At 33.7% G+C, this 27,985-nt stretch overlaps 1 protein-coding gene across 3 annotated transcripts; it reads left to right on the top strand.

Moving 5' to 3' along the window:
- Window positions 1-134: 134 nt before the first annotated feature.
- On the top strand, window positions 135-27,985 carry LOC149411604 (serine protease persephone-like). Of its 3 annotated transcripts, none has more exons than XM_089646811.1 (14): window positions 135-192; window positions 8,593-8,617; window positions 10,276-10,372; window positions 10,671-11,211; window positions 13,718-13,824; window positions 14,145-14,202; window positions 15,229-15,332; window positions 17,358-17,493; window positions 20,826-20,971; window positions 21,289-21,386; window positions 22,288-22,446; window positions 24,080-24,191; window positions 25,089-25,217; window positions 26,967-27,985. In XM_089646811.1, the coding sequence occupies exons 1-14, from the start codon at window positions 150-152 to the stop codon at window positions 27,129-27,131; spliced, it is 1,920 nt and encodes a 639-aa protein (XP_089502937.1). In that variant the 5' UTR covers window positions 135-149; the 3' UTR covers window positions 27,132-27,985. The 3 variants fall into 3 exon arrangements, with proteins under 3 accessions (XP_089502937.1, XP_089502936.1, XP_089502938.1); XM_089646810.1 differs by having other exon boundaries at window positions 142-192; window positions 10,273-10,372; XM_089646812.1 differs by lacking the exons at window positions 24,080-24,191; window positions 26,967-27,985 and having other exon boundaries at window positions 142-192; window positions 10,273-10,372; window positions 25,089-25,216.

The following is a 27,985-nucleotide window of genomic DNA, read 5'->3' as shown; positions in this document are numbered from 1 at the left end:
AGTTAATCTAGTAATTTAAGAGATTTTGGGTACCCCAGTTGGTAACGGAAAGGTTAGTTGATTAGCCTTGGGCGAATAAACAGGTATTTTATGAAAACATTAGTGTGGAGGAAGATATTACTCAGTGTTGTGAATTCAAAAATACAAGAATGACGTGTATTTTGCTTATCGTGTCGCTAGTTTTTGGCTTCGGTAAGATTTTTACAATGAAATGACTAATGGACTGATAAGGTGGTGTTGAATTAAGAGTGAATGAAGGAATTTCGAAATTATTATTCGCGATTAATTGTAAATGTAGTGCGTGTTTTTGAGGAGGGAGAGATTATTTTTATTTTTTATCATGTGAATACCGATAGTCCTAATTGCTTTAAAGGGGTTAGGGGCGTTTATGGAGAGTTGGGATGAGTGGGGATAGGATGGGGGCGACGAGTGGGGTTAGGTAGAAGTGGTACAGGGGGCAGGTCAGGTATTTTATGTTTTATTATGTGAATACCTCACAATAGTCGCAACTGCTCCCAACCGCCTGGAGCTAGTTGAGGGACTCAGCAATACTCACATGAAAGTAATAAGGGCATTATTGAGAGGTGTTTAATTCTTATCTTATATTTATTTTGATTAGCTTGTTCTAAATAACAAAACAGTTTATAATTTTTTGTCTTACTCGTCAAAACAACACAGATCCAAGCTTCTTTTTTTTGGCAGTGGTCAAACAGCAATAGTGAATAAATTATAAATAGCGGTGTAAGCAATGTTGGTTGATTTTAATTATAAACTGTTGTTGATTAATCGTTCTTCGTGGGTTCTTCAATACTCATTTACATGGTAAAAAAAGCTCTAAAACGTGAATCTGGCAAGTCACCCACGGTTTCGAAGTCTGCGGGTTCCAGTCAAAAAGGAAAAATAATATTTCAATTATTTTATTTTGAAGAAGATGTTACCAATAACCTAACAAATTTTGAATTCCTCTTACAAGCATCATTAAAGTCTATTAAAAAAACATCTATATTGACCTTCTAACTTCCGCGGCACGGGAGATCCCAGTGAGGATGGAAGATATCATCTCTGCTTGTAAAAATACTATAGTAAAACATTTATTAGTATTAAATACGTGTATATATTTTTCAAAGTAGCAATTTTTAAAGGCCGCCAAAACACACCAAACCTACAGCAAATGATTTTTTGTCGTTTGATAGATACTCGTACTGATGCTGGGTTTTGCATGTCAAATTCGAGAAGTTTTTTTTCTTCTTAAATTTGACCGCTTTTATTTGAAGAACATGATTGTAAAATATCAGAATCTCTTTGCAATTTTTTTGCAGAGTACCAAAGTGTAAAAATACAATCTTTTGTTGGACTCGATTAAATTTTTCCAAGTTTTAATGTACAGATCAGATTTTGTGAGGTTATGATTTCAAAAATGTCACATGAAAATAAACTTTAACATTCATAATTTTAAATAACATTCATGGTAAACCATAAATAAACATAAGTAATAAAATCATGTAGGTATATAAATGTTTAGAACTTCAACATCAAGAATAATGATAACATTTATCGTAAATACGTTACTGAAAATAAGGAACTCCATTCGATTTATTTTATCAATAATGACTTTCCAACATAAATACTAGTACATTTTTATATGTAGTTAATCTTTTTTTCGGGTCTCCCGAAAACGCACCAAATCTACGAATATTACCAGTGACGTCACCAGTCCCCAGTCTCTAAAATACTGTATCTGTAAAATCAGCGCTGTATTTTGTTTGGTAGTCGATACGTTTTTTCCTCTTAAGATTACCCTCTTTTAACATTGAAGAACACGTACTAATTAAATGTTAGCATCTCGTCATTAATGTTATTGTATTGAACCAAAGTGCCAAAATACACATATGACAGCACATAATAAACAATTTACCAGTATTTAAAAACCTGTATTTCAACATTTTCATCGGTTCTAATGTGAATGTGGACTAGGATTGCTAATGTATATGTTATAAGATATGAAGAGATGCTCGAATTCCCCACAAGTTCCTTACCAACCGGAATTACAAATAATTTGAAGAGATTTTTAATATATTAGCAAAAGTCATATTTCTCCGTGTGTCACGACCTCATGACAATCTGACTCATGACTATCAATTTAATGAGTTTGACTATTAATGTCACGGTTTTTTTTGTGAATGGAAATTTTATTATGTACGCCTTAAATTTAAATTCTGTGAACCTTTAAAGATTAATTTCACTAAAAGCACAAACTTCTTCTTCTTTGCGCTCGCATAACTCAAAAAGTAGTTGACCGGTATTGCAGAAAATTTCAAAGCTTAGGTGAAGTCGGGGACGCTCGAGGTATACTTAACGTAATATCTCTGCACCGTAAAGAGATACGAAGTCTAATTAAATTCGATGTAATATAGTTTTTCGACGGTAACATTGTGGTATACAGTAGTTAATGGAGAAAAAATTCGGAAACGCCCGAGAAAGTAATGTATACAACATGTATACACCATATATACACTATATATACACCATGTATACACCACGTATACCTCATGTATATACCATATATACACTATGTATACACCGTGTATACACCATATACATATAAATATATATACAACATATACATTGTGTATACAAAATATTTCATTTTCATAAAATACATTAATTTATTTTTTACTAGCTGTACCCCGCCACGCGTTGCTGGGCCTCATTCTATATGTGCAGATAGAGACACAAAAGAAACAATAGATGGCGTTGTTTTTACCTGTTACTGGTGACATAGGTATATAAAAACACACGCGTATTCGAATGCAACGTTCAAAATTTCAAAGCTACCGCTGAAGAACTTTCGGAGATTTAATATTTTGAACAAACGAACATTTAAATTTTTATTTATATAGATAGATAAAAATAAATACATGGTATTTAATTGAAATTGACAAGGCATACATTGAATCACCATAGTATGCAATTGCCTGTTTTATGGCGACCAAAACATTATAGTTAGTTTATAAAGTGTAAACAATAAAATATAAGCAACGTTGATTCATAAGATTTTTATAATGTGTTTTATTAATGTCACCAATTGCTATTATTTCTACATTTTGTGTACAGTTTAATAAGGCTATGTCTAAGGACTTAAGGAAGGACGAAACATTTTGTTGTTTAGGTGATCGGTGTAGTGCAAGATCGGAGGTTTGGTTGGTTTTTATTTAAAAGCAGTTGGAATTATCGATGATAATATTATTATAATTATGATGCATTAAATTAAATTTATATGTAAAAATGCAAAAATCAGTCATTTTAAATACATGTAGGATAACGAAAGATTTTTTAAATATTTATGTTGAGAGATCAGTAGGATTTATAGGACCTGTTAGGAGTTCTACCGAGCCGAACCCTCTGATATGAAAATATCTGGAGTCGGTGAATTATTTTCCCATTTGATCTCTGGTGAGTTGACTTGTTGTTCTTGTATTGTTTTGTATTTATTTTGCTCATATAATGCACTTGCATAATGTTGATTGACTAGATGATCATTTGTGGAAGGGTTTAGTTTTTACTATGGGGAAGATTTAACCCGGACATAAAATAGGAAACAAAAAAAGATATATTGGGAACCAGTGTTTTTTGTTAAATTAATACAAGGCGATCACTAATTAGATGTTTTATAAAACGATATTTCATCTAAACTTTAGTAAAACAGGATATACCCAATATATTTTAACAATAATATAATAACACATTGTAGTATATATATACAAGGTAAACGGGCCCTGTTAATAAGATTATGCGTCATTGACCGAACATATTCGAGTCTTGGTTATGAAAAGTTGGTATTAACAAACGTGAGTAATTAAAGGTTAACCGGTTAATAAATATTTTTTTTGAATAATTGATTTGTTTTAAATATTTATCCATGAACTATCAAATCGTGTTTTATTTATAAACCGAAGATCCTGTAAGCTTTCTTAGATCCTGGGTTTTTCATAATTTATTATGACATTCAATTCGATAGTAGGTACTTAATACAGTACTATAGTATATAGTGTAGTAGGGTAAGGCGGGGCTAGTTGAATATGATTTTGCTTATTGGACACCAGACTCGAAACTCTTACAGATATTTTTGTTTTTTCAATTTATTAAGATTGCTTCATTATCTGGCTTTATAATGTTTTTCATGAAATGATATAATACGTTGACCTTACGTAAGATATTTAAATTTTCACGCAGAAGGAGAAATGGTTCAACTTGCCTCATAGGTGGGGTTAGTTGAACCACCCCACGGGGCTTGTTGAACAATATAGTGTCATATATGTATTATTATTCACACTCATGGTTTAATAAAACCAATTAAGATATTAAGGTAAATTTATTGAAATAATGAAAGAATACATAATTGGGTAATAGAACAATTATTTGATCTAAAAATAACGAGTATAATAAAACAGGTAAGTTTTCTTAAATTTATTTAATCGATAAAATCGGTATAGTAATCGGCATAAATCGGAATAGTTCCAGATGTGCACTTTTGGCGTGCCCACTTTAGACAGGCGTGACAACGAACCCACTCTTCTCCTGGAAAGTTCTCTGAATAAATCTCATCACTAGACATCGGATTATATGCATTTGCATATTTGCATATGCAAATGCACATAAGTCTCTAATTACGACGTCAATGCATATTTCAGCCTTTTTTTCCCGAATCGTGCATATTTAGTTTAATAGCGGGAGGTATCATCTACGTATAGGGAGCTAGGTGACGATGACGCGTAGGGCACGAGCGCAGAGGCCATACATGGTGAAAGCTGACCAAGCCTTGCAAACTTTTTATCCAAATTTACTACACATTACCTGCTAAGCTCACGGGTTTCATCGCCTTGCAGAAAAGATACGGCAAGAGTATGGGAATGTTAATAAATTGATTTCCTCTACAAAAAAAGTGTTTTTAAAAGCACCGTCGCGTGTGCAGTCTTATAAAGAGCAATTGCCAAATCTAGCATTGCCGCCAGAACCCATAATTACACGATGGGGTACTTGGCTAAAGGCAGTATTATTCTATGCTGAAAATTTTGAGGCCTTAAAACAAGTAGGTAGTTATGCAATTTGACAGTTCTGAGGCCATTGCAATTCATTCAAGCAAGCTAGCATTTGAAGACGCATCCATTAAACAGAATATCGCCCTCATCTCAACACATTTCCACAAGTTACCAGATACCATAAAAAATTGGAAACAAAAAACCTTCCTCTAATTAAAGCAATAGAAATACTGGAAACAATGATCGAACTCGCCAACGCCCTTCCTAATTCAATATCAGAAAAGATTCGTAAAAAGTTACACTCTATTTTGCTTAAAAACCCGAGTCTTGAAGATATGAAGAACATTAATGCCTACATCAACGGCACAGGTACTACCCTACCTAAACAGATATCTCCAGAAATGGCGCCAAATTTTAAATTTTGTCCAATGACGTCAGTTGACGTAGAGAGGTCGTTTTCGGCGTACAAATTAATACTGGGTGACAAACGTCACAAATTTGAGCTCGAAAATTTGGAAAAATACTTAGTTGTATATTGTCATAAAAACTATGCATAATTTTAAGAATATTTCGCTGTTTTTGTACGGTCTTTAATTAAAATATAAATGGTTTTTTGATTTTGCATTGTGCATATTTTGGGCAAATCAAGAGTTTTTCGTGCATATTTCGGCCTTTTTTAGTGCATATTTGCATGCATATTTTGGCACTTTGTTAGTGCATATAATCCGATGTCTACTCATCACAAATTAGGCAAGCATATTCTTCACAATTGTTGGATGATGAGTCTGACAATGTGAAGATTTTTTTCTTAGTTGCCTTCTTTTTTGCCTAATCTGTTCCTGTCTTTTGCTTTATAGATCGCTCTTGGGCAAGAGAATCCTTTTCAGGAGTGTCTGTTAAAATAGCTGTTCTTATTTTCTTCCTCGCTGTTTGCAGCTGTTTCCTAGGCCCTGCCTTTGGAAAAAGTCTAATGGTCTCGAGTGAAAAGTAACGCCACTTCTAGATGTAGATGCTACAGTATTGTTGTTGATTTTGGGAGAAACATTCTCTTTGCCTGTTGCGGTATACCGTGTACGCATCTAGAAAGTGAAAATCGATATTACTGATGTGTTGACGAGTGAAATTAATGCACTACGTATAAAATTACAGTAAGGAATCTGAATGGGGCAAGTTGAACCAAATGTTTTATTACAAATTTCATCGGATAACTCATATACCACTAAATGTATAAAATTTTACAATTGACGAGATAAAGTTAAGTAAACACCAATTTCAAATTGACTTAACTTGACTTGGTTTCTTTTTCCTTGGTATTTTCAAAAAAGCGATCAATCGCCTTTTTTTACTTTTGGAGAAAAAATCACACAACATCACAAAAAGTGGTTTTCAAACAAAGTTATTTTATTTTGATTATTAAAATAATTTTTTTGTTTGATTAAACAAAACATCGATAAAGGGAGATTAAACGCTAGAGAAATGCATTGCTATTTTATTTATTACCGGAAACCGGTGACAAATCACGGGATATTATAAATTCTAATTGTAGTTTACAACAATATGTAAACATAAAACAATAAGTATGTAAAACAACAACAACAACAAAATGATACAATATGGTTTGTGTCAAAGCTAAGTTGTTTTAAGATTCAAGAAATTTTGTAATGTTCCCGGCTTTTCGCCAAATGTGTTTGGAATCTTTCAATTCATTCGCAAGACGTTAAAAGAAGGTTAAGTTAATGTTCTTTGAAAAGGAATATGAACAGTTTTATGGTTTCTTTGTGAACGGTGATTGATATCGATTTGGATTGTGGCTAAGAGGGAAGATTCTAAATGATTTTGGGAAGATTCTACATGTTTTTGGGAAGATTCTATATGATATTAGGAACATTCTATATAGTTTTGGGACGATTTTACATGGTTCTGGGAAGATTCTACACGGTTTGGGAAGATTTTAAATGGTTTTGGGAAGATTCTACGTGGGTTTGGTAAGATTCTACATGGTTTTGAGAACTTTCTACATGCTTTTGGGAAGATTTTACATGGTTTTGGGAAGATTTTAAATTGTTTTGGGATTATTCTAAATGGTTTTCGGTAGATTTTAAATAGTTTTGGAAAGATTCTACATGGTTTTGGGTAGATTTTAAATGGTTTTGGTAAGATTCTACAATGTTTTGGGAAGATTCTACATGGTTTTGAGAAGATTTTACATGGTTTCTTAATAATTTTGAAAATAAATTTTGATATTTTTGTCACGACGTTCATTTAATGTTTCTAATATGAAATATTTTTATGCGTTTCTAATAGTGAATAATCTGTGTGGACTCTACACTTTCTACAGTCACATCTATAATCAGAAAAACTGAAGGATAAATAAAAAATAATAAGGAGTGGGTTCCAAGATAGAGTTGTCTCAAAGTTTTTCCTTTACCTACCTTCGGAGAAATTGCGTTGTCGTTAAGTATTGTTTTTGTTTACGAAATTTCATCTCAGTCCTTGACAATCTTATTCTTATGAGATTCATGTGAAATTCTAACTCATCAAATGAGTTATTTGTGAGCAGAATCATTGAAACGGATCCGTAAAGGAGGGTTAGGTACATTATGAAATTTCACATAACAATATTACTATTACACTGCCAGAATATGACACAGATGGAATTACACTTGGACGAAATAACACATGGATGAAATAACAAAGACAAAAACACATTTTCACTTACCCTACACAGGAGGCCGTGAGAAAAATTATTTTCCTATTATTTTGCGGCGAAACTCAAATTACACAACACACGTCATTAAAAACTTCTCCCTACTTTTATAATTTTGTTCAAATTTGAAATATATTTAGCCAGCACACGTTCCTATTTTAAACTGATTAAAAACAGATTTTTGTAAAATTCCAGAAGGTGTAATTTAATGGTGCGAATTTCTCTCCGTGTGTAATTTCATCCATATGTAATTCCGTCTATGTGTAATTCTTGCAGTGGCACCTTCCTCATTCCTGGCAAATTGGTACGAGAAATTCACGCCTGTGTAATTTAGTTTGACTACAAAACATTATAATAATAATTATTATTATACAATTTTGAACTAAGTCTGCGGTTTGTAGTTTGCCGTCAACCTCATAACCGTACCATAAAGGGGGTGGTTTGCAAATAAGGAGTTATCTAATTACCTAAGACTTTCATATTCAGAATTTTTGTTGTACCAGGCCGTGTTTCAATTTTTTCGTCTTTTTTATATCATGTTTCAAATTACTCTGTTTGTCCATTTACTAAGGATGGGTTGTTTCGGAGAATTTGAACAATTATTCAAATTTCAACGTTAATTTGCGAGTTCTGTGAAAGATATTTTCTAGTTCTGTTATTATTTCAGTTCTGTCAAGCAACTAGCCTATAATTATATAATATCAGAACTTGAATAGGACTTTCACAGAACTCGCAAATTAATGTTGAAATTTGATGAATTAATTAAATTTCCGCATATTTTAAGTTGACAATAGTTTGGGTTGTTCGTTACTAAACATCTAATTGAGTTTTATTTTTGTGTTTCAGCGGATATTGCAAGTTCCGTTTCCAGGTACGTTCTTTTAATCAATTATAAAAACTTTCATCATTTAATAAAAACTTTGGGTGCACTACAGTACACACAAAGGTGATCAAATTGAGGGGCACAGTTTGACATTGCTTCCACTTGGGGCTAGGGTGCACTACAGTACATCCAAACGTAATCAATTTGAGGGACAGAGTTTGACATTGCTATCACTTGGGACTTGGGTGCACTACAGTATACCCAAAGGTGATCAAATTGAGGGACACATTTTGACATTACAGCTCCGACTCTACCGTCTACATTCAAATATTAAAAATACCTTTTTGATGCCAAAGTATAAACAAACATATGTTTTGAATACTGGTATTGTAGATAGTGGATGTTTCAATAATATAAAGCAATTTAATATGAAAATGAAGAACAGATTCCAGGCTCTCTCAAAATGGTATTTTTAAATTACACTGGGCACTTTTTTTTATTTTCTACAGCATAATGTTATAAGTAGATTTTTTTTGTAAAGGCTACGAATTACGAAACGCTGCTTGCGGTTGCTTTGTTCATTTCCCATTATTCGTGGCTCGGCTCGCAGAACCTTTGTCTCGTTAATGCACACCCGTTAGTATAAACTAACAAAACTCCCACTTTATACAACAATAGCGCAGACTCAGATAAATATCACGGATAGTCTGAATTTTTCTCAAATCAGTTCCAATTTTGAAAATGGAAATTAAAATAATTTTCTATAAATAATATGAGGTCTGATTTTTTCATAAAACCAGTTTCAATTTTGAAAATGATACTTAAATTCAAAGTAAATCCGAGTTCCAGAGTTTATTGAACCATAGTTACACAGGACAACTGAAAATAGTATTTTTGATGACGCTAGCTATTAAATTCTCACTCCGGATACATTAACACATAAAACATAAGTACTTGAAAACAAAAAAATGACTGACATACCAATTATTTTTTTTTTTTGTATTAGGCAATTCACCCTAAAAAGAGTGCTATGTGGATGCCAATTATTCAACTTGCTTAACTTACTAGACATGTGCAAACTATACATAAAAACACTACTAGACCACATTCTTAACCAAAAAAAAAACAATTTTAACCAAAAGGTACTATAATTACTATAACAGTTAAACACACTTTCAAAATGAAAAAGTAAAAACTCAGACGGTAAATACAAGCTTTGGACGAAGATATTACAAATACCGGCATAGTTTCAATAATCTTTCATTTGATACAAAAAATGAGGGAACAAAAAAACATTTTCACAAACAAAATTAAAAGTAGGATAAATAACAAAACAGGCAACATTACAAATAATGTCTGACGTAAAATAATATACGCAATACACAATACCATAACAATACACACTTCATTACAACCGTACCAAATAATATTTGTTGATGTTTTTTTTTTTATTACTGCTTTTGTCAATGTCAATGTTTATTGTTGTACTTTATTTCAATTTATCATTTGGTTTTATTTTTTCATTTAGTTTTATTATAAAATTTTAATCGTATAATGTTTAAAAATACACAAATAAAATTAATAATTAACATAATTTCTTCAATAAAAAAATCATTTTCGATAAAACTAATGCTTTTTCGGTCGTCTTAAAAATGTATGACAAATGTCATTAATTATTATTTTGGTTCTGTGGTTGCACCAAGTAGTTGCACCATGGAGGACACTGGGAGCGCTGGAGAATGCAGACTATTCGTCGACTGCCCGGCAGCGCAGGAAGCTGCCAGCGAGGGCATTTTCCCACAGGTACTCAAACCTTCCTTAATTTGTCTGTGACAATAACAACAAGTTTTTTCATCCTCGGAAATTTTACCTGCTATTGATGAAACTCCCAAAGAAAACAATATTTGAAATCATGATGGCAAAAAAAGTCGAAGAGGTCAAAAAATAACTCAGCTGTAAAATGCTCGAGTTGTTTTGATTATAAGTACTTAAGAAGGTATATGAGGACGTATGAATGTGAATTTTGAATAGTGTTTGCACAATTTATGGTGAAATACGAATTCTTATTAAAAGTTTCTAACATGACCTCTCGTCGTTACAGAAATGCGAATATGATTTAGTTTGCTGCCCCGGGGGAGTAGAAACCGTGGAGCCACAGATTGGCTCCGTGCCATTGAATACCTCTCAGCCAGAGAGTAACATGCCATGGAGTAACTCTCACCCAGAAAGCAGCAATCAGCCAGGGAGTAACGTGCCATGGGGTAGCTCTCAGCCAGAAAGCAGCAATCAGCCTGGGAGCGGCAGCTCTCAGCCAGGGAGTAACATGCCATGGAGTAGCTCTCAGCCAGAAAGCAGCAACCAGCCAGGGAGCAGCAGCTCTCAGCTAGGGAGTAACGTGCCATGGGGTAGCTCTCAACCAGAAAGCAGCAACCGGCCAGGGAGCAGCAGCTCTCAGCCAGGGAGTAACGTGCCATGGGGTAGCTCTCAGCCAGAAAGCAGCAACCAGCCAGGGAGCAGCAGCTCTCAGCCAGGGAGTTACATGCCATGGGGTAGCTCTCAGCCAGAAAACAGCAATCAGCCAGGGAGTAGCTCCATGCCATGGAGTGGCTCTCAGCCTGGGAGTGGAATGAAGGGGCCACATCGTGAGTTTGAAAACCTTGAATCTATTGAAAATTGGTATTATTTATTTTTATAATGCACACTACATACAGAAGTAAATATAACGACATAATAAAGAACAAACACCAACCGTCCAATAACGGTATACAAAAATGTGTTAAAAAATAAAACAAAAGTATGTAAATCAACAACAACAAAAACAAAGAGACAAATAAGTGTGGGTCAAGTGATAACAGGACATTCGAGTAATTAAGTAAGGTTTTTGGGCAATCGCTAAATACGGGAAGGTTTTATAAAGTTATTTAGCAGTGTGCACAATCCGGTTCTATGGGATAATATCCGAATTAGACTAATTTGAAATGATTCGATCCTTATTTTAAAGTTTATTTTTAAAATGGTCAAGTGATTTTTTTTTTTTTTTTTAATTCCTTTATTTTTCCCAATTTTTACATTAATTACATACAATATTATATAAATCAATAAGAATAATGGGAATCCACTAAGGCGCAGCCTGTGCGTGGGTAATATATTTAAGTTATTATTTTATTGTACCTAGAAATAAACAAATTGTGGGCATATAAATTAAAAACAAGATTACATTTTGTATAAGCGTTTTGTATAAAAAGTGTTTATAATAGTGTATAGTGAAGTTATAAGTGTTTATTGTAATATATGTAATATATGGTGAATATTATATGTGAAACATAAATTGATACAAATTAAATAAAAAAAGTTTCAACTGCTGTATCGAAAAGCCATAATTTTAATTCTTTTAAATATTGAGGAAGTTTAGTTATCACTTGAATATTTTTCGGTAAAAGTTTGAAAGTACGAGGTCCAATGAAACTGCAGTGTGTTTGCATTTGTTTTGTGTTCGTTTGGGGAGTATAAAATACATTATTATTTCTAATGTTGGTTCTGTTTTCATTTATTTCGAATTTATTTTTGTTTTTAAAGATGTATTTCATAGTTTGCAAAATAAATAGTTTACGGAGACAGAATAGTTTAGATTCTTTGTATAACTCATCCGTTGAAAATGTTCTTTTCCTACTATACATAACTTTGATGATATAATTTTGAATTATTTGGAAAGGTTTGATATGTGCATTAAGCGCACCGCCCCATCCTATTATTCCGTATATGAGTGAAGATTGCACCAAAGAAAAATAAATAATTTTCAGTTTTTCAACATTGAGCACTTCTTTTAGTCTGTAAAATGTGTATGTAAGATATCTTAATTTACAGACGGTATTATTAATTTGTGACTGCCAATTTAATTTTGTATCAATAACAATACCTAAATATTTAATCTTTTCAACTTTTCCGAGTTTAAAGCAAGATGAGCATATTTCTTGATTACAGTTAACGTTATGTATTCGAATTTTAAGGTTATTAGGGGGTTTATTTTTACTATTTTTAGAAAAGGTTAGGTAAAATGTTTTATTATAGTTTAAGAAGAGTCTATTACTTTTTAGCCATGATGAGACATATGTAATACATTTTGTTGCCTTCAAAAAAGTTTCAGGCCAGGATTTTCCATTCACTATTATTACTGTATCATCTGCGTAAGATACAATTTTACCAGGGATTATAACACCACATAAATCGTTTATGTATATTAGAAAGAGAATTGGGCCAAGCACAGTTCCCTGTGGTACTCCATTTTTTATTCCTGTTTCAGTACTATAAAAATCCCCTATTTTTGTTTTTTGTTTTCTGTCTTTGAGATAGCTAGTAAGAATTTTTAGTGTATCATTTTTTAAACCTATTTGATTCATTTTTCATTCATTCGATACAAAAATCAAAACGGGTAGCTTTAATACTGTTTTCTACGTGGGAATTAAGTTACAGTAATTGTCGAAATCGATTACGAGGACCTCGGAAGTAACAGAATCAAGTAGGTACCACATGATCTATTTGGATTTCTTAACAAATAATAAATCGTAATAATAGATAAATGATAAGAATACACAGATAATAAAAAAAGGTTAAACACAAAAATGTGTGCAAGCAACCGTTTATGGAGGATATTTGAACATCTTCCGTCCACGAAGAGCCATAGGGAGGGGTCTCCGTCCTGGCAACCATGGCAGTGATGATAGTGTCATTTGATTGGCGTAGTCCTTGCCTTGCGCCACTTTTCAAATAAAATGGGTTTAAAAACTCGCCAGACCATTTCACCACAGTTCTTGCTGCGTGTGTCAAATTGAAAGAATCGCTATTATATCTTTCGAAAACCGTTTGCAATATGTATTTATAGTTTCTTTTCCTGAAATACATTTTTTTTGCATAACTAAATAAAGTCGTTATTTAGATGTAATAGTTGCAAGTACATTTGATTTATTGGACTTTTGACATATGCTTAGAATTTATATTTATATGAAGAAAAAAATCACAGCATATTTTTAATTTTATTTGCGGAAATAAAAAATATCTCTAGTTAAAATATTGTGCACATATTTACTATTCCTCTCCTCTTTCCTCTCTCCTCACTCCTATCTTCTTCTTTTTATTCTGATTTTTTTGCAGATAATCCCTGCACAGTGAAGAAAACAGGAAGCCCCGGCGAGTGCGTTCTCATATCTAAATGCCCCGTCGTCTTGGAAGCAGCTCAGGATGAAGGAATATCTCCTCAGGTGAAACTGCAACTTAAAACTCTTATGATAAAAGAACATAAAATGTATGTCACATTATTTGGATTTATTTTAAATTTAAAAAAATATCTATTTATTTTATATAATAATAATACGAAACCATAATAGCGACTAGTTATCAGATAATAGAATTTGCCAGTACCTAACTGATATATTTTTTTTTTGTGTCTTTACTCTTTCACATTCTTATGTGATTAATTTTGTGTCAATAAATAAAAGTCACAGATATTAATATGAAGCATCAAGCGTTAATTAAGTTAACAAAATCTATTTTTCAAATATTACTACGTTTACGTTTTCAGACATGCGGTTTTGAGGGCACCGTATCGATTGTATGCTGCCCTCGGGTGACAGCTGAAGGTATAGTACAAGGAAGTAAATCATCATTAATTTCAAATCCAGTTACGACAGTAGATTTGATTTTCTAGACTCTCTCATCACCACAAAACCATTACTACAAAAGTAGTAATTTTTTATTAAACCTCATATCGTAGACCGAGTAACCCTACAAAATTCACTGAGAAAGCAATTTGTCAAACAAAATCACTGGAAGACAAACTTGTTGCTGAATGATGGGTAGAATTCTTTGATGAATTAAAAGAGAACAAAGGTAACTGATTCAATGCGCGTGGTTTCACTAAATTCGGTCCAGTGGACATACATGAGATTTACTGCGTTTAGTATCGCACGTAAGTTTGTAGGTCAGACAAGCTATCATATGTGTGAACATAATACGTCTTTATATTTATGTCAATGGTAGAAATACAGTAATTTTTTAAAAATTAATACAAACCCGTTCGTTGTGATGTATTTCTATCTAGCATTTAAAAAAAAACTTTGGTTGCTATTATAACGCTAATTCTCTAAAATGATGTATTTTGAATTATGTTTGTAGTTAATTTGAAGATTTAATTGTGTATATTGAATTGTGTTTGTAGGTAATTTAAAGATTGAATTATGTTAATTAGTATGTTGACATACGTTTGTCATTTTTTTAATGCGGCTTTGAATACTGAAGCCCACCTTATAGATTAGTAGAATGATTATTAATTTTTATTTATTTATTTTATATACTGTTATTATTTTGAATCTTGAATTATTTTGTATTAAATAAATAGAAATATATCAGTTTCATCAGGGCATCAGCTACGCTTGCCTTTTAAAGGCACTTTTATGGATGCCACATATTTTCATATCAGAATTGATTCTTTTCAACGGCAAGATTGCTCTCTTTACCGGCATAACCATTGGAAAGTGAATCCTGCAAACTGGGAGATAAAACTCGTTCATCTCTTCTGACTCGTAGCTGGTTCATTCTGAGCCTACCCAAAGAAAATTTAGTAGTGTATTGTGGTATATTATTCTAGTGTGGTTGCTTGTTTGTAGGTAGTAGCTGCGTAATGCAGGACACAGGGAGGGCGGGAAAATGCAGAGCACTCGATAACTGCCAGTCAGCGGAGAACGCTAACAGTAGAGGAATTCCGCCACAGGTACTGAATTAATTTTTTTACGTGCCTCTGACAACAAAAACAAGATTTTGTGCTCACAGAAATCACACTATTCTTATTAAGACGGGAAAGACCAGTTAAGTGGGAAAATATTTAAAAGAGAGTTTATAAAAAAAATCTTGTTAATTATATCTGTTTTTATATTAACTTATTTTTATAATTTCTAAAATTTCGAAATTATTTATTTTGCGATGCTTTATTTCCTGTGTGAAGTATTTTAAGACCTGAAAAAAAACAAATAGCATATAACCATAAAAAATATATATTCATAAGTCAAATATCATTTAATAACGGTTATTCTAATAAATTGATGGTCGAAATACTAAATAAAAAAATTAAACATATTCTCTTCAAACGGTATATTTACCGTATTTCTAAAGATAGAAATAAACAATGGCGTAGAATTTTGTTTGCGGATAATGATACTTCTAAAATTATATATAAAAACATTCCTGGTACTATCTAACCGGCGTTTTACACTAATAACAATGAAGAAATATATTCTTAATAATAAAGATAGCGAAAATCAAACATAAAAATCAGGAGTTTATAAACTCAATTGGGATGATTGTAATTTCTTTTAAAACGGTAGAACCAATATAAACTTTGAAGTCAGAACTAAAGAACATCTCAGGGCTCTAAATGGAAATAGTGAATCTGAGTTTGCAAATCATCTTTTGAATAATGATCACACTTTCGATAAAAATTCAGGTCTTAAAATACTTCACTCAGGATATAAAGATATATAGAGACTTCACAATCTCGGAAACAAATATTCTGATCTGGGTGATATATTTCATTTGAAAACTAATCAGTATAAATGTTGTATATTCTATCACTTTTATTCTTCCAGACAAAAATAGATCTATGTACCCATATGACTTCTCCGCTTCTACTATTTTGTTTTGTTGAATCTTTTAAACTCAATTATATGCGTGAGGATTCATTTTTGCCATTATGTTTACATTCTTCTTTATTGTATTAATTTTTAAGTGCTTACTCTGATACAAAATTCTTGTATTTTTTTAAATAAAATCCCACTAGGGCGTGTCATAAATAAATAAATAAATGAAAACAATAAATAAAGCATCGCAAATAAATAATTTTAGAAATTAGAAAACATGTCAATATAAAATCAGATACAATTAATAAGCAAAAAAAATCATAAATAACAATGAAAAATACAATTACAAAGTGATAAGCTTCCAGAAGAAATCTTCTTATTAAACGCTTGTTAATGGTCAAGTAATTTCGCATAACTATGTGTATTGTGAGCTGCATATTTAAATATTCGCGCCAGTCATTTGGTTCGTTCTTATACCGCCAGAGGTGCGCTCTGTCGGCTATCTATAGCCGCCGTGGTTATCGGCCATATTGAAGGAACGCGTGATTTTTTATAAACGTCAAACACAATCACGTAATTGTGGATAATTTTCATTGTAATGTAATTAATCCAATGGATTATGAACTTTCTAAAACATATTTTCTTCGATATTATCCAAAAAAAATGTGAGCAGAAACGATGTTTTTGAAGAAAACTAGTATTACATGAACCGAAATTGAGGGGCAGAGTAATTGTTTGTTACCTGCAAACCCCCCATGCGGAATTTATCCGAAACACACAATTTGAATTTGACCAATCAGAGGGCCTACATCGTCTAGACGCTAGGGTAATAATACTATCAGATGATCGGAAATGAAAAACTGTTTAAAATCGATCTGTTTTCCGGCTGTTTGTCGATCTGAACTCCGTACCCCTCTCGCTCACTAACATACCACTCGAGTAGTTATCAATGCACTCAGATATCTGCATATATTAACGATTTTTTATATATTAATTTCTCTTGCGTTAGCTAATTAATTTTTATCCAATACATCAATGCATTGCTCTATAATCGCTTTGTATAGTATACATTATACAAATTTACACAGATAAAAACTCTAATTTTAATTTAACATATTGTAGGTCTAATGTATGCTCTTAATTTGACTTATCTTTGGTTTCAGAAATGCGCCAATGATTTGGTGTGCTGCGTCGAAGGAGCGGACACCGAGTCATCGGGTGGGCCGACAAAGTCTCCCTGCCCGCCGCTGTCGAAGGAAGTAGTCTCCCAGAAATTAAGTGGCTCAAAGGCGGCAGATTGTGAGTTTTTTTATTTTTTTTCCAAAATGTTGTGTCTAAAACTGCTTACGAATTACAGCTTCAGATGAACGTGAAAGTGCACTGTCAATAATTTAAACAATACGAAATGAAGTGGTGTTTGCTGGAATTGGGTGATAGTACATATGTCTAAGAATGAACAATTTATAGAAAGAGGGAAAATGGCTAACCAATCACTTACCATTTTACTCGTATCTCTGCAAATGAGCATACAACACAATCATATCGATACGTCGAGGTAATTATCACCACAAATAACGAATGATTATTTAAATGAAAATATTAACTCCCAAGTTAATTGATTTCCTTCTTTTTTACTTTTCAACGAGTTCACGAAAAACACCAACAACTTGCTCCCAAGCTAGGCTTAATCCTTCTTCGGTTTTCAAAACAAGCAGTCACCCATTGAGTGGATAAACAGTTACGTATTAAGTTTTTTTTTAATGTAAAATATATCGGCGAGTCATTATAAAATTCTATAGTTTCACCGTTTAGCCTTCTCTCTTACCGAATTTTTGGTTCAGCCAAAATGGCTTTTGACGTAACACGCCAAAAAAATACAATTTATTTTGATCAGAGGATAATCCGAAAGTAACATCTTCGGAGCATTGGGGACGCAGAGAAATTTTAATTTGGTTATTGGCAACACCGTTGCGTTTGTTGCTTATCATATTCTATACAAGCCTAATTCACTGGAGCGCAAGTCTTGGATCTGTAGCCGTTTGTAATGGAACTCTCTCTGTGTGTCGCCCCCAAGTGCGACAGTTGGGCAGTAACTCGGTTTTTTAATTCAAAAAATGACAAACTGATTTAAATTTTCGTAGAAAGCAATCACTTTGTGGTTTAACATTTTAATGAAATAAAACAATATTTTTTGTTTAAAACCACTAATTTTTATTAATTTTAAGACCGACCGTTTTTGCTTCACTCGAGCATCGTCAGGGTACAAAATTAAACTAATCAATAATACAAAATGTGTCATTATATATACATACAGAGGGAGTTTAATTTTGTACCCTGACGATGCTCGAGTGAAGCGAAAACGGTCGGTCTTAAAATTAATAAAAATTAGTGGTTTTAAACAAAAAATATTGTTTTATTTCACATGATTTAAATTTATTGCCAATTGATAGAAGTGTATGGTGAGTCGTGCATATATATATAGAAAACCACTCGCGAAGAACGGTGGATCACTCCGGATGATCGCTGCATTTTCCTAGGATTCCTAGGATTTTAGGAAGCATTCATAGAATTGCATTCAAGATGAATCCTTCGAATGCTCATAGAAGACCACAAACCCACTTCAGCAATGACGAGAAGGTTCATGACGAAGACTCTTCCTCAATTACACAGTATATGTATACAAAATTGGCACAGCTTTTACAAAAATGCATCTGCCGCAATTGAAATTATGCAGAAAACAGTTAAATGTTCAAGTTCTTAAAGATGTGAAAATTACGAAAAAATCAAAAACAACCAGATGGCGGCTTAAGAACATATTCTCTGGCCAGATAGTTCTGGTGACAAGGAGTGAGTTGAATGAAAGAATATTGGTAACCAGAGGGTGTCAAAATAAATAGGTTTTTCACCTTTGCTGTGGAGCCTAATGATTTATTACTTCATTTTGAAGCTCAACAACAGGGTCCTATATACACAAAGGCATGCGTATGAAATTGCAACCATACTAAGGTTTAGATATGCAGATAGAACCAGACTCCTTATACTGTCTACATTAGTAACAGTGAAAGAATGGTGTGAAGGATTGCTGTTAAGACAGAATTCGTATTCTTTGCTCGCAGAAGGAAACTATAGAGATGAAGCAACCCAACCTTCTATGGAAATGATCTTAATCTCGCAGACATGATTAAGTACCCCGCAGTCATCACCAATACTAAACTAAGCTGGAAATCCCAAGTGGAAACTGTAGACACAAAGGCGTAGACAATCATTGTAAAATAAAGGATTATGTATAAAGCCTTAGGCTTGTGGAGGAAGACAATACTGAAAACAGTGATGACCACACTCAACCACATACAAGGACTCAAATACATACTAGAACCAAAAAACGAAATTAATAAAAAATAAAAAATGTACTGATATAACATAAGCCTATTAATCTACAAAATCTAAAAATGGATTTATACACACGAACACAATATTATTATTATTAAAAATACAGCCAATATATGAACACTACACTAGACAATGTAATGAATTATACATACATTCAATAAAGACTGAAAGTGATAAAAGAAGCATAGGCCATGAGTGTTTACACATATAATCCTTCCCATTAGCACGAAAACAATAAGGGAATAGAATAAAAATATTTACCAAGAAAAACGGTTTATTCTTAAGATAAGTGAACAGAATGAAAATGTCACTTAGATAGTAAACAATAACACCAACGGCCGTTGTTCCCAATCCTACTGATCAACTGTTGAGTCGAAATTTCGGCTCAACACTGCTCAAACGCACAACTACGTTCTTTCCGACGTAAAGGTGACCACTGAGCGATCAACCAATTTAAGGAAGCCAAACAACTGGATTAAGATTGCCTTTGTAAATGACTTGTTATAAAAAGTTTAAACCGAGTGAAAAATATTCGCCAAGCCATAACACGGTGTTAAACATATTACATACGTTTGTTTAAAAAAATATGTTAACTAAATAAATAAAAAATATATATTCTGTGCTTTCCTCGATATCTATAAAGCATATTATTACCTTTGAATCAATGTAAAGACAATTCGGTATTGTTTTTTTAACCCCACACAGGAGGCCTTGAGGAAAAGAATTTCCCCCAGGGCTTATGTCATATTTTGGGATCCTGTGTGGAAGATCTTTTTAAGGAAAAGGAAGGAGAAGAAGTTCTAGGATGGTAAAAGGAATGATGAGTGGGTAGGAAAATAGGGATCAATGTGTACAGGAGTGATGGAAATATGAACATGTCCGTCCCACTGCAGCCGAAAGCGATGGGTCGAGAGGCCAGTTGAAGATCTCAAAGGGACTCCCCAAACTAGCTTTTCCTGATCTGGTACGCTACAAAGCTGGTGAGCAGGCGTATCTTGAACACAGCTCACTCGATGAACCCGGAAACCATACAAACATACGAACCACTTGGGGTGACCAAGGGCAGAGTTATTGGTAATGGTTATTGGTTATCCAATAAATAGTTCCCGGAGCGGCAGTACCCAATTTGGGAATGTTGTGAGACTGAAAGAGGTAAAAAAAGAACCTCTTGGATATTCACATGAATCTACTCTTATAAGTAAAATTAAATACTTTAATTTATATTTATGTTTCCCGCACAGATTGCGTCAAGCTAGCTGAGAAGATATTTCCATGCCGAGAAACAAGTTTTGGCTGGATGCGGGGAGACCTGTGTCCACTCATTCCCGATTCCAATATCGTATACAACCGATATCCTTTGAAAACTACAAGTGAAATCCCGCACTGCGTAAGTTGCATACAGTCAAATAACGATCACAGTAAAATAATAATATAAGCAAACAATGCTTTTAATGTCAAACAAACTTCATATACATTTTTGCAGCCATAAACCCAAAAATAGTTAATTCTAGCACAATCTATAAATCTGCCGAACGCTGATTGCCTGGCGAATAGCAGAAGAGATTTTCAATAACGGGCTAAGATAGGTGACCGCTCTAATCTGGTGAACTAGGCGATCACATTAGGTCTGTCCAACATGTGATTTCGAATAAACTGCTTAAACTAATATGCGGATAAAAATATGATTATTGATTGTGTCCTCAGGGTGTAACAGGGACAGATGTGAAAGGCAGCATTTCCTGGTGGGGAGCTGCCACCTTACTTAGCGAACGGTGGTTGTTGTCTTCTGCAAGTTCCATTGGGTGAGTTAAATTATTTTGTTGCAGTTTAACTCTCAAGTTAAATATATTTATGGAGGTATTTATTAGAATTCTTCCAATAATTGGAAGAAATCCAATCACTTCACCTCTTTTTCATTCTAAACATAAAATCTTTATATTAGATGAACATTTATTCCAACGTGGTAATTATCACTTATCTTTACACTGGCGACCAAAAGTTTGAGGCAGCTGATAGCTGATAGCAGAGGCAGTTTGCGTGATAGACGGTTGTGTAATGACGGCGATAGAAGATACTGTGATAAGACAGGTTTTCGACTGAGATCCAGTTCTTTATAAGTGTAGTTATCGAATGCGGCTGCATGCTGATTATTGATTTGAGTTGTCCGTTATTGAACGTTGATTTACGTTTTCAGTTACTTTGGATTTTGTTAAATGATGAATTTCGGTTTGCCCGTTACTGAATATTATAGTCTGTTGCTCGTTGGCAAATTATGAATTTTTTTGCCTTTCGTTGCCTCTGGTTGCTTTTGGTTGCATGTAATTGCCTCTTGGTTGATTTTGTTTGCTTTTGGCTGCTTTTGATTGCCTTTGGTCGCTTTTGCTTGCTTGTGGTCACTGATTTATGACTGTGTATGATGTAGATAAATGGTTATGTATTTGCTTATTTTAATTATTTAAAATCATAGACTTTCAAGCGAAAAATGTGAAACAGAAAAGACAGAAAAAGATTCGGTCTAACCTAGAAATTAAACCCAGGACATATGCCTTGCCGGCTATTACCCTGACCACTGAGCTCTAATTACAACGTGAGCTAACATGCGTATGAAGAGATGTATGAACAAAATAAACATTTATTTATCAAATAAAGAGATTAATATGCTGTTTACGATAATTCAGACTGTTGGCACTTCTTTTTTTGCAGATCATGGAAAATTGATTTCGTTGGACTAGGCGGTACCTACAAACCGTACTACACTCCAGATGATGTATACCACGTTTTGGATGTGATCTTCCATCCACAATTCAACCCGAGATATTCTAAAGCCTACTACGACATCGCTTTAGTGCAAATTGATGGACAGTAAGCTTTTTAACGCTATTAAATACGTATCTTCTTTTATAAGGATATTAACATCTTGCAGCATAAGATTAAATGAGTACGTAAATGTGCGGAATCTATATAAATAAAAAAGTGAATGTTCCTTTGTACAAAATCGTTAAGTTTTCGTTGGGCGTCCCCGACTTATTCCACCTTCAAATCACTTTCTAAACACTCCTGAACTAATATGAACAATTTTTGAAATTTTCAGTGAAATCGGTCGTGAGGATTTCAATCCACATGGGACAAACAAAGAAACATTCATTTTTTATATATATATATAGATATTTATAAGATGTTCTATCTTATTATTAACTATAGACAAGACAAACCGTGTCGATCAATAACTACAAAACTATATGTCCAATGCGTTTGACCAGTGAACGTGATGCTGTGTTATAATGAACATATTTTATTATTTATTTATTATTTGTACAGGCAGTTAAAACACAGGACCATGCTGGAGGACACTTGAGAGTAATACTGTCTATTAGAGATATTTAAATACAGTTACGCAAGCAGAGTACGTTGGAAACACATGTAATTTGAAACGTGACCGGATAAATCATCAAAATGATAATTCATCACATCTTTAAAAAGTTATATAAAGTCATGGAAAGTGATGAAATAAACACTTTATTAACTGGGTTAAGTAGGTTAGGTTAGGTAAGGTTAAAATTTTTATTTTCATCGTTTCTAATGACTTTATATCACTTTTTAAAGGTGTGTTGAATTGTCAATGTGTTGATTTATCACGGAACCGTTTAAAAGTATAAATAACAAGATAGCTGAAAGAAAATTTTATCTGATATTTATAAAGAAATTTACTGAATGAGCGTAGCAGAGTCCTGTTCTTACACGAAACGTTTGCTATTTGTCTCTCTGTAAATTAGTTTGTACATTCCATTCCAAGATGCCGGTGGCCGTTTAATGGTCCTAAAATACATCTATTAAAAAAATGGTTTTACTGAGGATTAAACCTTCCTCCCTAGGGACTGGAGTCTACCGCGATCTGTCACTTAAGCAAAATCCCGATTGGGTTGTACCAAGATTTATTTTGAATATTAACTAACATTATTTTTTATTATATAATCCAAATTTGGATAATTACTTGCGTGTGCGCATGTCCATGTGTGTGCGTGAGTGCTACCAAAAGAGGATAGAATGCATTGTCATCGATAAAAACTCTATCTGCCTAGGTTCAGTTTGATTGGATGTCGGGAATTGGTTCATTTCCTTTTCCAAGATTCCATTTCATTCATTAATTTATTTATTCATTCACTCGAGAAAACAAAACTGAAATTCAAATAAACGTAATTAAAAAAAAACTTAACTATTCAAAGCTATGACTACTTCAATGGAGTCCCCCTTTATCAGAACACCATCTAAATAATTACTATTAAAATCTACGACTACTTCAATGGAGTCCCCCCTTATCAGAACACCATTAAAAAATTTATGAACATTATCGATTGTTTCTGTAATGCTGTTTTAGTTGTAACTTTCACATTTTCAGAATGGTTTTTATTCGACGCCCCTACTTTGATTTAAATAGTATTTTCTGGACAGTTTGTGCATTTAAAAAAGACTTATAATTTACAATTTTTGATTTTAGGGTTACATTTACAAGTAGAATTATTCCAATCTGTCTCCACACTGGCACTCCTCTACCCGATACTGGCCTGATTTTTACTGGATGGGATTATTTATCTGTGTCTGAAATAAGAGTAAGAAATTTATGTTTTTCCTGCCTTGGTGATAAATAATCTATTTATATTTCTTAAGTTAGATCACATCAGAGTATGCGTTAGTGATTAAATGTCATTATTATTATTTAATGAACAAACATAAACACATTATACGTAAAAAATATTTGTGGCCTAAAAAATATTTTTATAAAGTTAATTAATGTGGTTTTAGGGGTTTGGTTTTGACGTAGTCGTCCAGTACCGGATGCCAAGAACTATTAAGCATAGCCCCGTCGTAAGCTTTCTCCGGTTTCAGCATATCAGCGTCATTTTCAGACTGGTAAATTTTGTCTTGAAAATGGCCTCGATTGGCTGAAACCGCCAACGGTAAAAAAATGGATAAAAGTCTAAAACTGTTTTTATAAATCATCATGATGGTTTTCCACCACTAATTTTTTTTATAAAAAATAAAAATAATATCTTTTTCTCGGGCTGAAAACACTGCAAAATTATGATTTTTATTTTCGATTCGAATCTGGGTTGGTTACATTGATGTATTATATTTAGATGAGACGTGAAGCAAAAAAATAGGTTTCGGTTTTTTACCTCCAACTGACCTCCAACACTCCCAACGCTATAACTAAAACTGCTGAATCCGGTATTCGCTACCGCTTATCGCTTTGTAATAGTGGTACAAGTTTCGACGAGATATTAGTATGTAGTAACTCCTCTAATTATAGCTTTATGGTTGGTTAAGAGTTTTTCGCTTACAACTAATATATACATGAACAAAATTTTCCGATGCAAAATAACTTAAGGTAACGTCTGAAAGTGAAAGGTTTGATGTTAAAACCACGGTTTTCTTGTCATAAAGTGGGATAAATATTCTATATGCATAAAAAATCAGTTTATAAGTTTAGTTTTCGTAAATTTCAGAAATCAATGAAGAAAATACCCCAAAGCGAGTGTTCCAGACTGTTTTCCAGGGACGGCAATCACCCCGAAGGCGTAAAGCATGACCTTGAGATCTGCAGCCGCCCTCTCAACGTAGCTGGACCATATGAGGTAATTGTCATTGTTAAGAGTTTTAACTGAATTTCGTCTATCTGTTAATTTGTTTATATGTTCCGTGTCCGGTCAATCCTGTTAAGATGGTAGCTCCACCAGAGTTTGCATGAGCGTTACGACCTGTGAAATCAGAATATCCGGCATTATGCAAGGTATATAGATACTCATTAGAAACATCAAACAACATATTCTGATGATTGCTCGTTTAGAGATGATGAGCTGATTACCAAGTAATTTTTTCTTGTGATTTGTAGTAAATAAATAATCTTGTGGTTAGATTATAAATTGGTTATTATTTGCACTACATACAAGTTGCTATCTCGGAAGGAAATAATGGAATAGAGGAAGAGACAAAGCAGACATGTCCACTTATAATTCGGCGTAATTATGCTATGTCATACACGAATGTCTCTTTGATATCTCTAGATTTTAGACACACGTTCGTTACACATACATAGTACATACAAGCCCAATACAGATCTGTCAAAGATTAGAAATCTTTCGAAACATGTACATCGTTAAAGAAAGGAAATATATTATTTTTGCGTAGATACATGTTTCACATAGGTACATCCTCGGGAAAATAGCATTATCTACACCCTCAAAGAGGCCTGGTCCTTATGCTTCGTATGCTAGGCATCCCAGTTTTATAAACATTGTTTTAATGACCAGTTCACGCGATGGTTTCGTTCAGTTTTACAAAAGATTATTTTTCTGACGACCCCTTTACAAGTATATTTTAAGTATTAAATCAAATAAAACACTTTGTTTATTAACCACGACTTTTTTATTATTACATCATATGTAATGTAATGTCTAACCACAAAGTGATTGCTTCCTACAAAAAAAAAAAAAAAACATATATATATATGTATATATTTTAAGTACTCATTTCAACATACCTATGAAGACAGTGTCATTTCAAGGAAGCAGGTTTTCAGGGGTATGGGGACTACTTTAACTCGTCCCACATATGATAACACTAAATAATTACTCCGCCGTCTGAAGCCCCGGGAGAGCCAAGCGCGGACGGGAACGCAACTCTCTGCCATTCTAGTTTCAACTTTCGACCAAACCACCACTCTCTACTACCACCGTCTCTGCGTTCACTCAACTTGTAAATTCATTCTCGCAAATAAATTCAACAAAGATCGCAGACCTTTATCTTTCAATCATCAGAATTCCTTGAACACAGATTTACGATACCGGCAGCCATCGTAAATTACATTTATCCTGCCATACTGGTGATCCCGACGTTCACGCTGCCATAGGGGTTTAAGGAATTCTCAGAAGGCCGCGACTCGAGTGAAGATGAACCCGTAGCGGAAGACCTTCAACTGCAAAAACTGATAAAAATATCCAATAATTTGGGATTTTGTGCATTCTGATCGTCGGTTGACGGCCAGATTAATCGGGGAAATGTTGAATTGGACATGAGGGTTTGAAGTTTTGAAAAAAAATCTGTCCCACCGTAAAGTCGAAAACAATACATGATAGGGCGTCGTCGCGACGATTGAAATTTTGTTAGTAATTTTCACGATATTAATCGCTGTGGACCACTACGTGACTCTAGCAAGTTCAAACTTAAGGCACTTGCACTCAAGGCGCATCATACTAGGTTGGCCTACTTCCTGTAAACGGGAAGTCTCCAGTGTTGCCACAGTAAAATATAATTACTTTATTTACACATGTGTATATGAATAATAGAGTTCAAATACACAGTACATGAATATTATTTGTTCACAGAAAACTGCTTTCGGCTCTGCCTTCTACTTGTACAATGGCCCAAGGGTGGCGTGTACAAACCTGTTAATTGGCATTTCTTCTGCACATCACAATCAGACCGACACAACCATTTACACACGAATTGCTGGTCATCTTCCCTGGATAGAGAGCATGGTGTGGCCTTAGGTTGAGCTTTTCAACAGGAACCATTTTCAACCCCTTTACGACTACATACACATTTGTGTTTTATTTTTCTCATCTCTTCTCATAATGCACTTCCATAACTATACTGCCAAAAGTCATGTCTTGGCACGATTTCAATATTGAGTTTCGTGTTAGTATCCACCATCAAAATTCACTATATGGATATGCTGGACATCTATATTCACGATCAGTGCAGAATAGCAACTAAATAAACTTAGTATTTTAATAATTGTGAAGAGTTAAGAACTTGTGTTGAGGAACTTCTTGTCTAAAATAGTTTGTCACGCTTTTCCTCCTCATTTCTGTGTAACTTTTCTTACTACCTATTTATCTACTATCGAACGTAAACTCGACAAATGGGCGCAAAGAAGCTTTGACCATTGCGGGAGAATTGAACGTGCCATTGAAGATGCCCCCTTCCCGTCACACGGAGGATATGACTAAGACGATAGAAGAAAACCATTATTTACGTCGCTTCCCCTCCTCATCCATAGAGGACTGACTGACTGAGGTGGGCCATGTGAACCTAGTACTTAAGTTATAGTCCTAGTCATCCAACCAGGCGTCGAACCAGGGACCGCATTGACCAGCGCCGCCAGACAATAAGAACCAAGGTAAAAAGGACCTGAATTAACTATGGTTGCACAGTTATGATTAGATTTGCCTGAGTCCAGCTGTAGTTATTTATTAATTTTCGAGAAATCGAGAGTTTACATTCAATCAGTTTGTCCAAAAGTATTATATGGCCAAAATAAAACCAATTATGGATTTCCTCCTTGTGACTTTACCTCTACTGAGACAGCAAAAATGAGTAAATTAAACAAAACAAAAAGTTA

This window comes from Hesperophylax consimilis, chromosome 25 (genome assembly GCF_061612785.1).
Source record: "Hesperophylax consimilis isolate HC1 chromosome 25, BYU_Hcon_1.0, whole genome shotgun sequence".
Classification (NCBI taxonomy): Eukaryota; Metazoa; Arthropoda; class Insecta; order Trichoptera; family Limnephilidae; genus Hesperophylax; species Hesperophylax consimilis.
The sequence above is the reverse complement of the archived record's forward strand: the minus strand, read 5'-3'. Positions and strand labels throughout refer to the sequence as shown.

Coding starts and splice junctions, on each gene's coding strand:
- LOC149411604 (XM_089646810.1), top strand. CDS start 150: ATGACGTGTATTTTGCTTATCGTGTCGCTAGTTTTTGGCTTCG. Junction 10,373..10,670: donor GCGAGGGCATTTTCCCACAG/GTACTCAAACCT, acceptor TCGTCGTTACAG/AAATGCGAATATGATTTAGT. Junction 15,333..17,357: donor GTAGAGGAATTCCGCCACAG/GTACTGAATTAA, acceptor CTTTGGTTTCAG/AAATGCGCCAATGATTTGGT.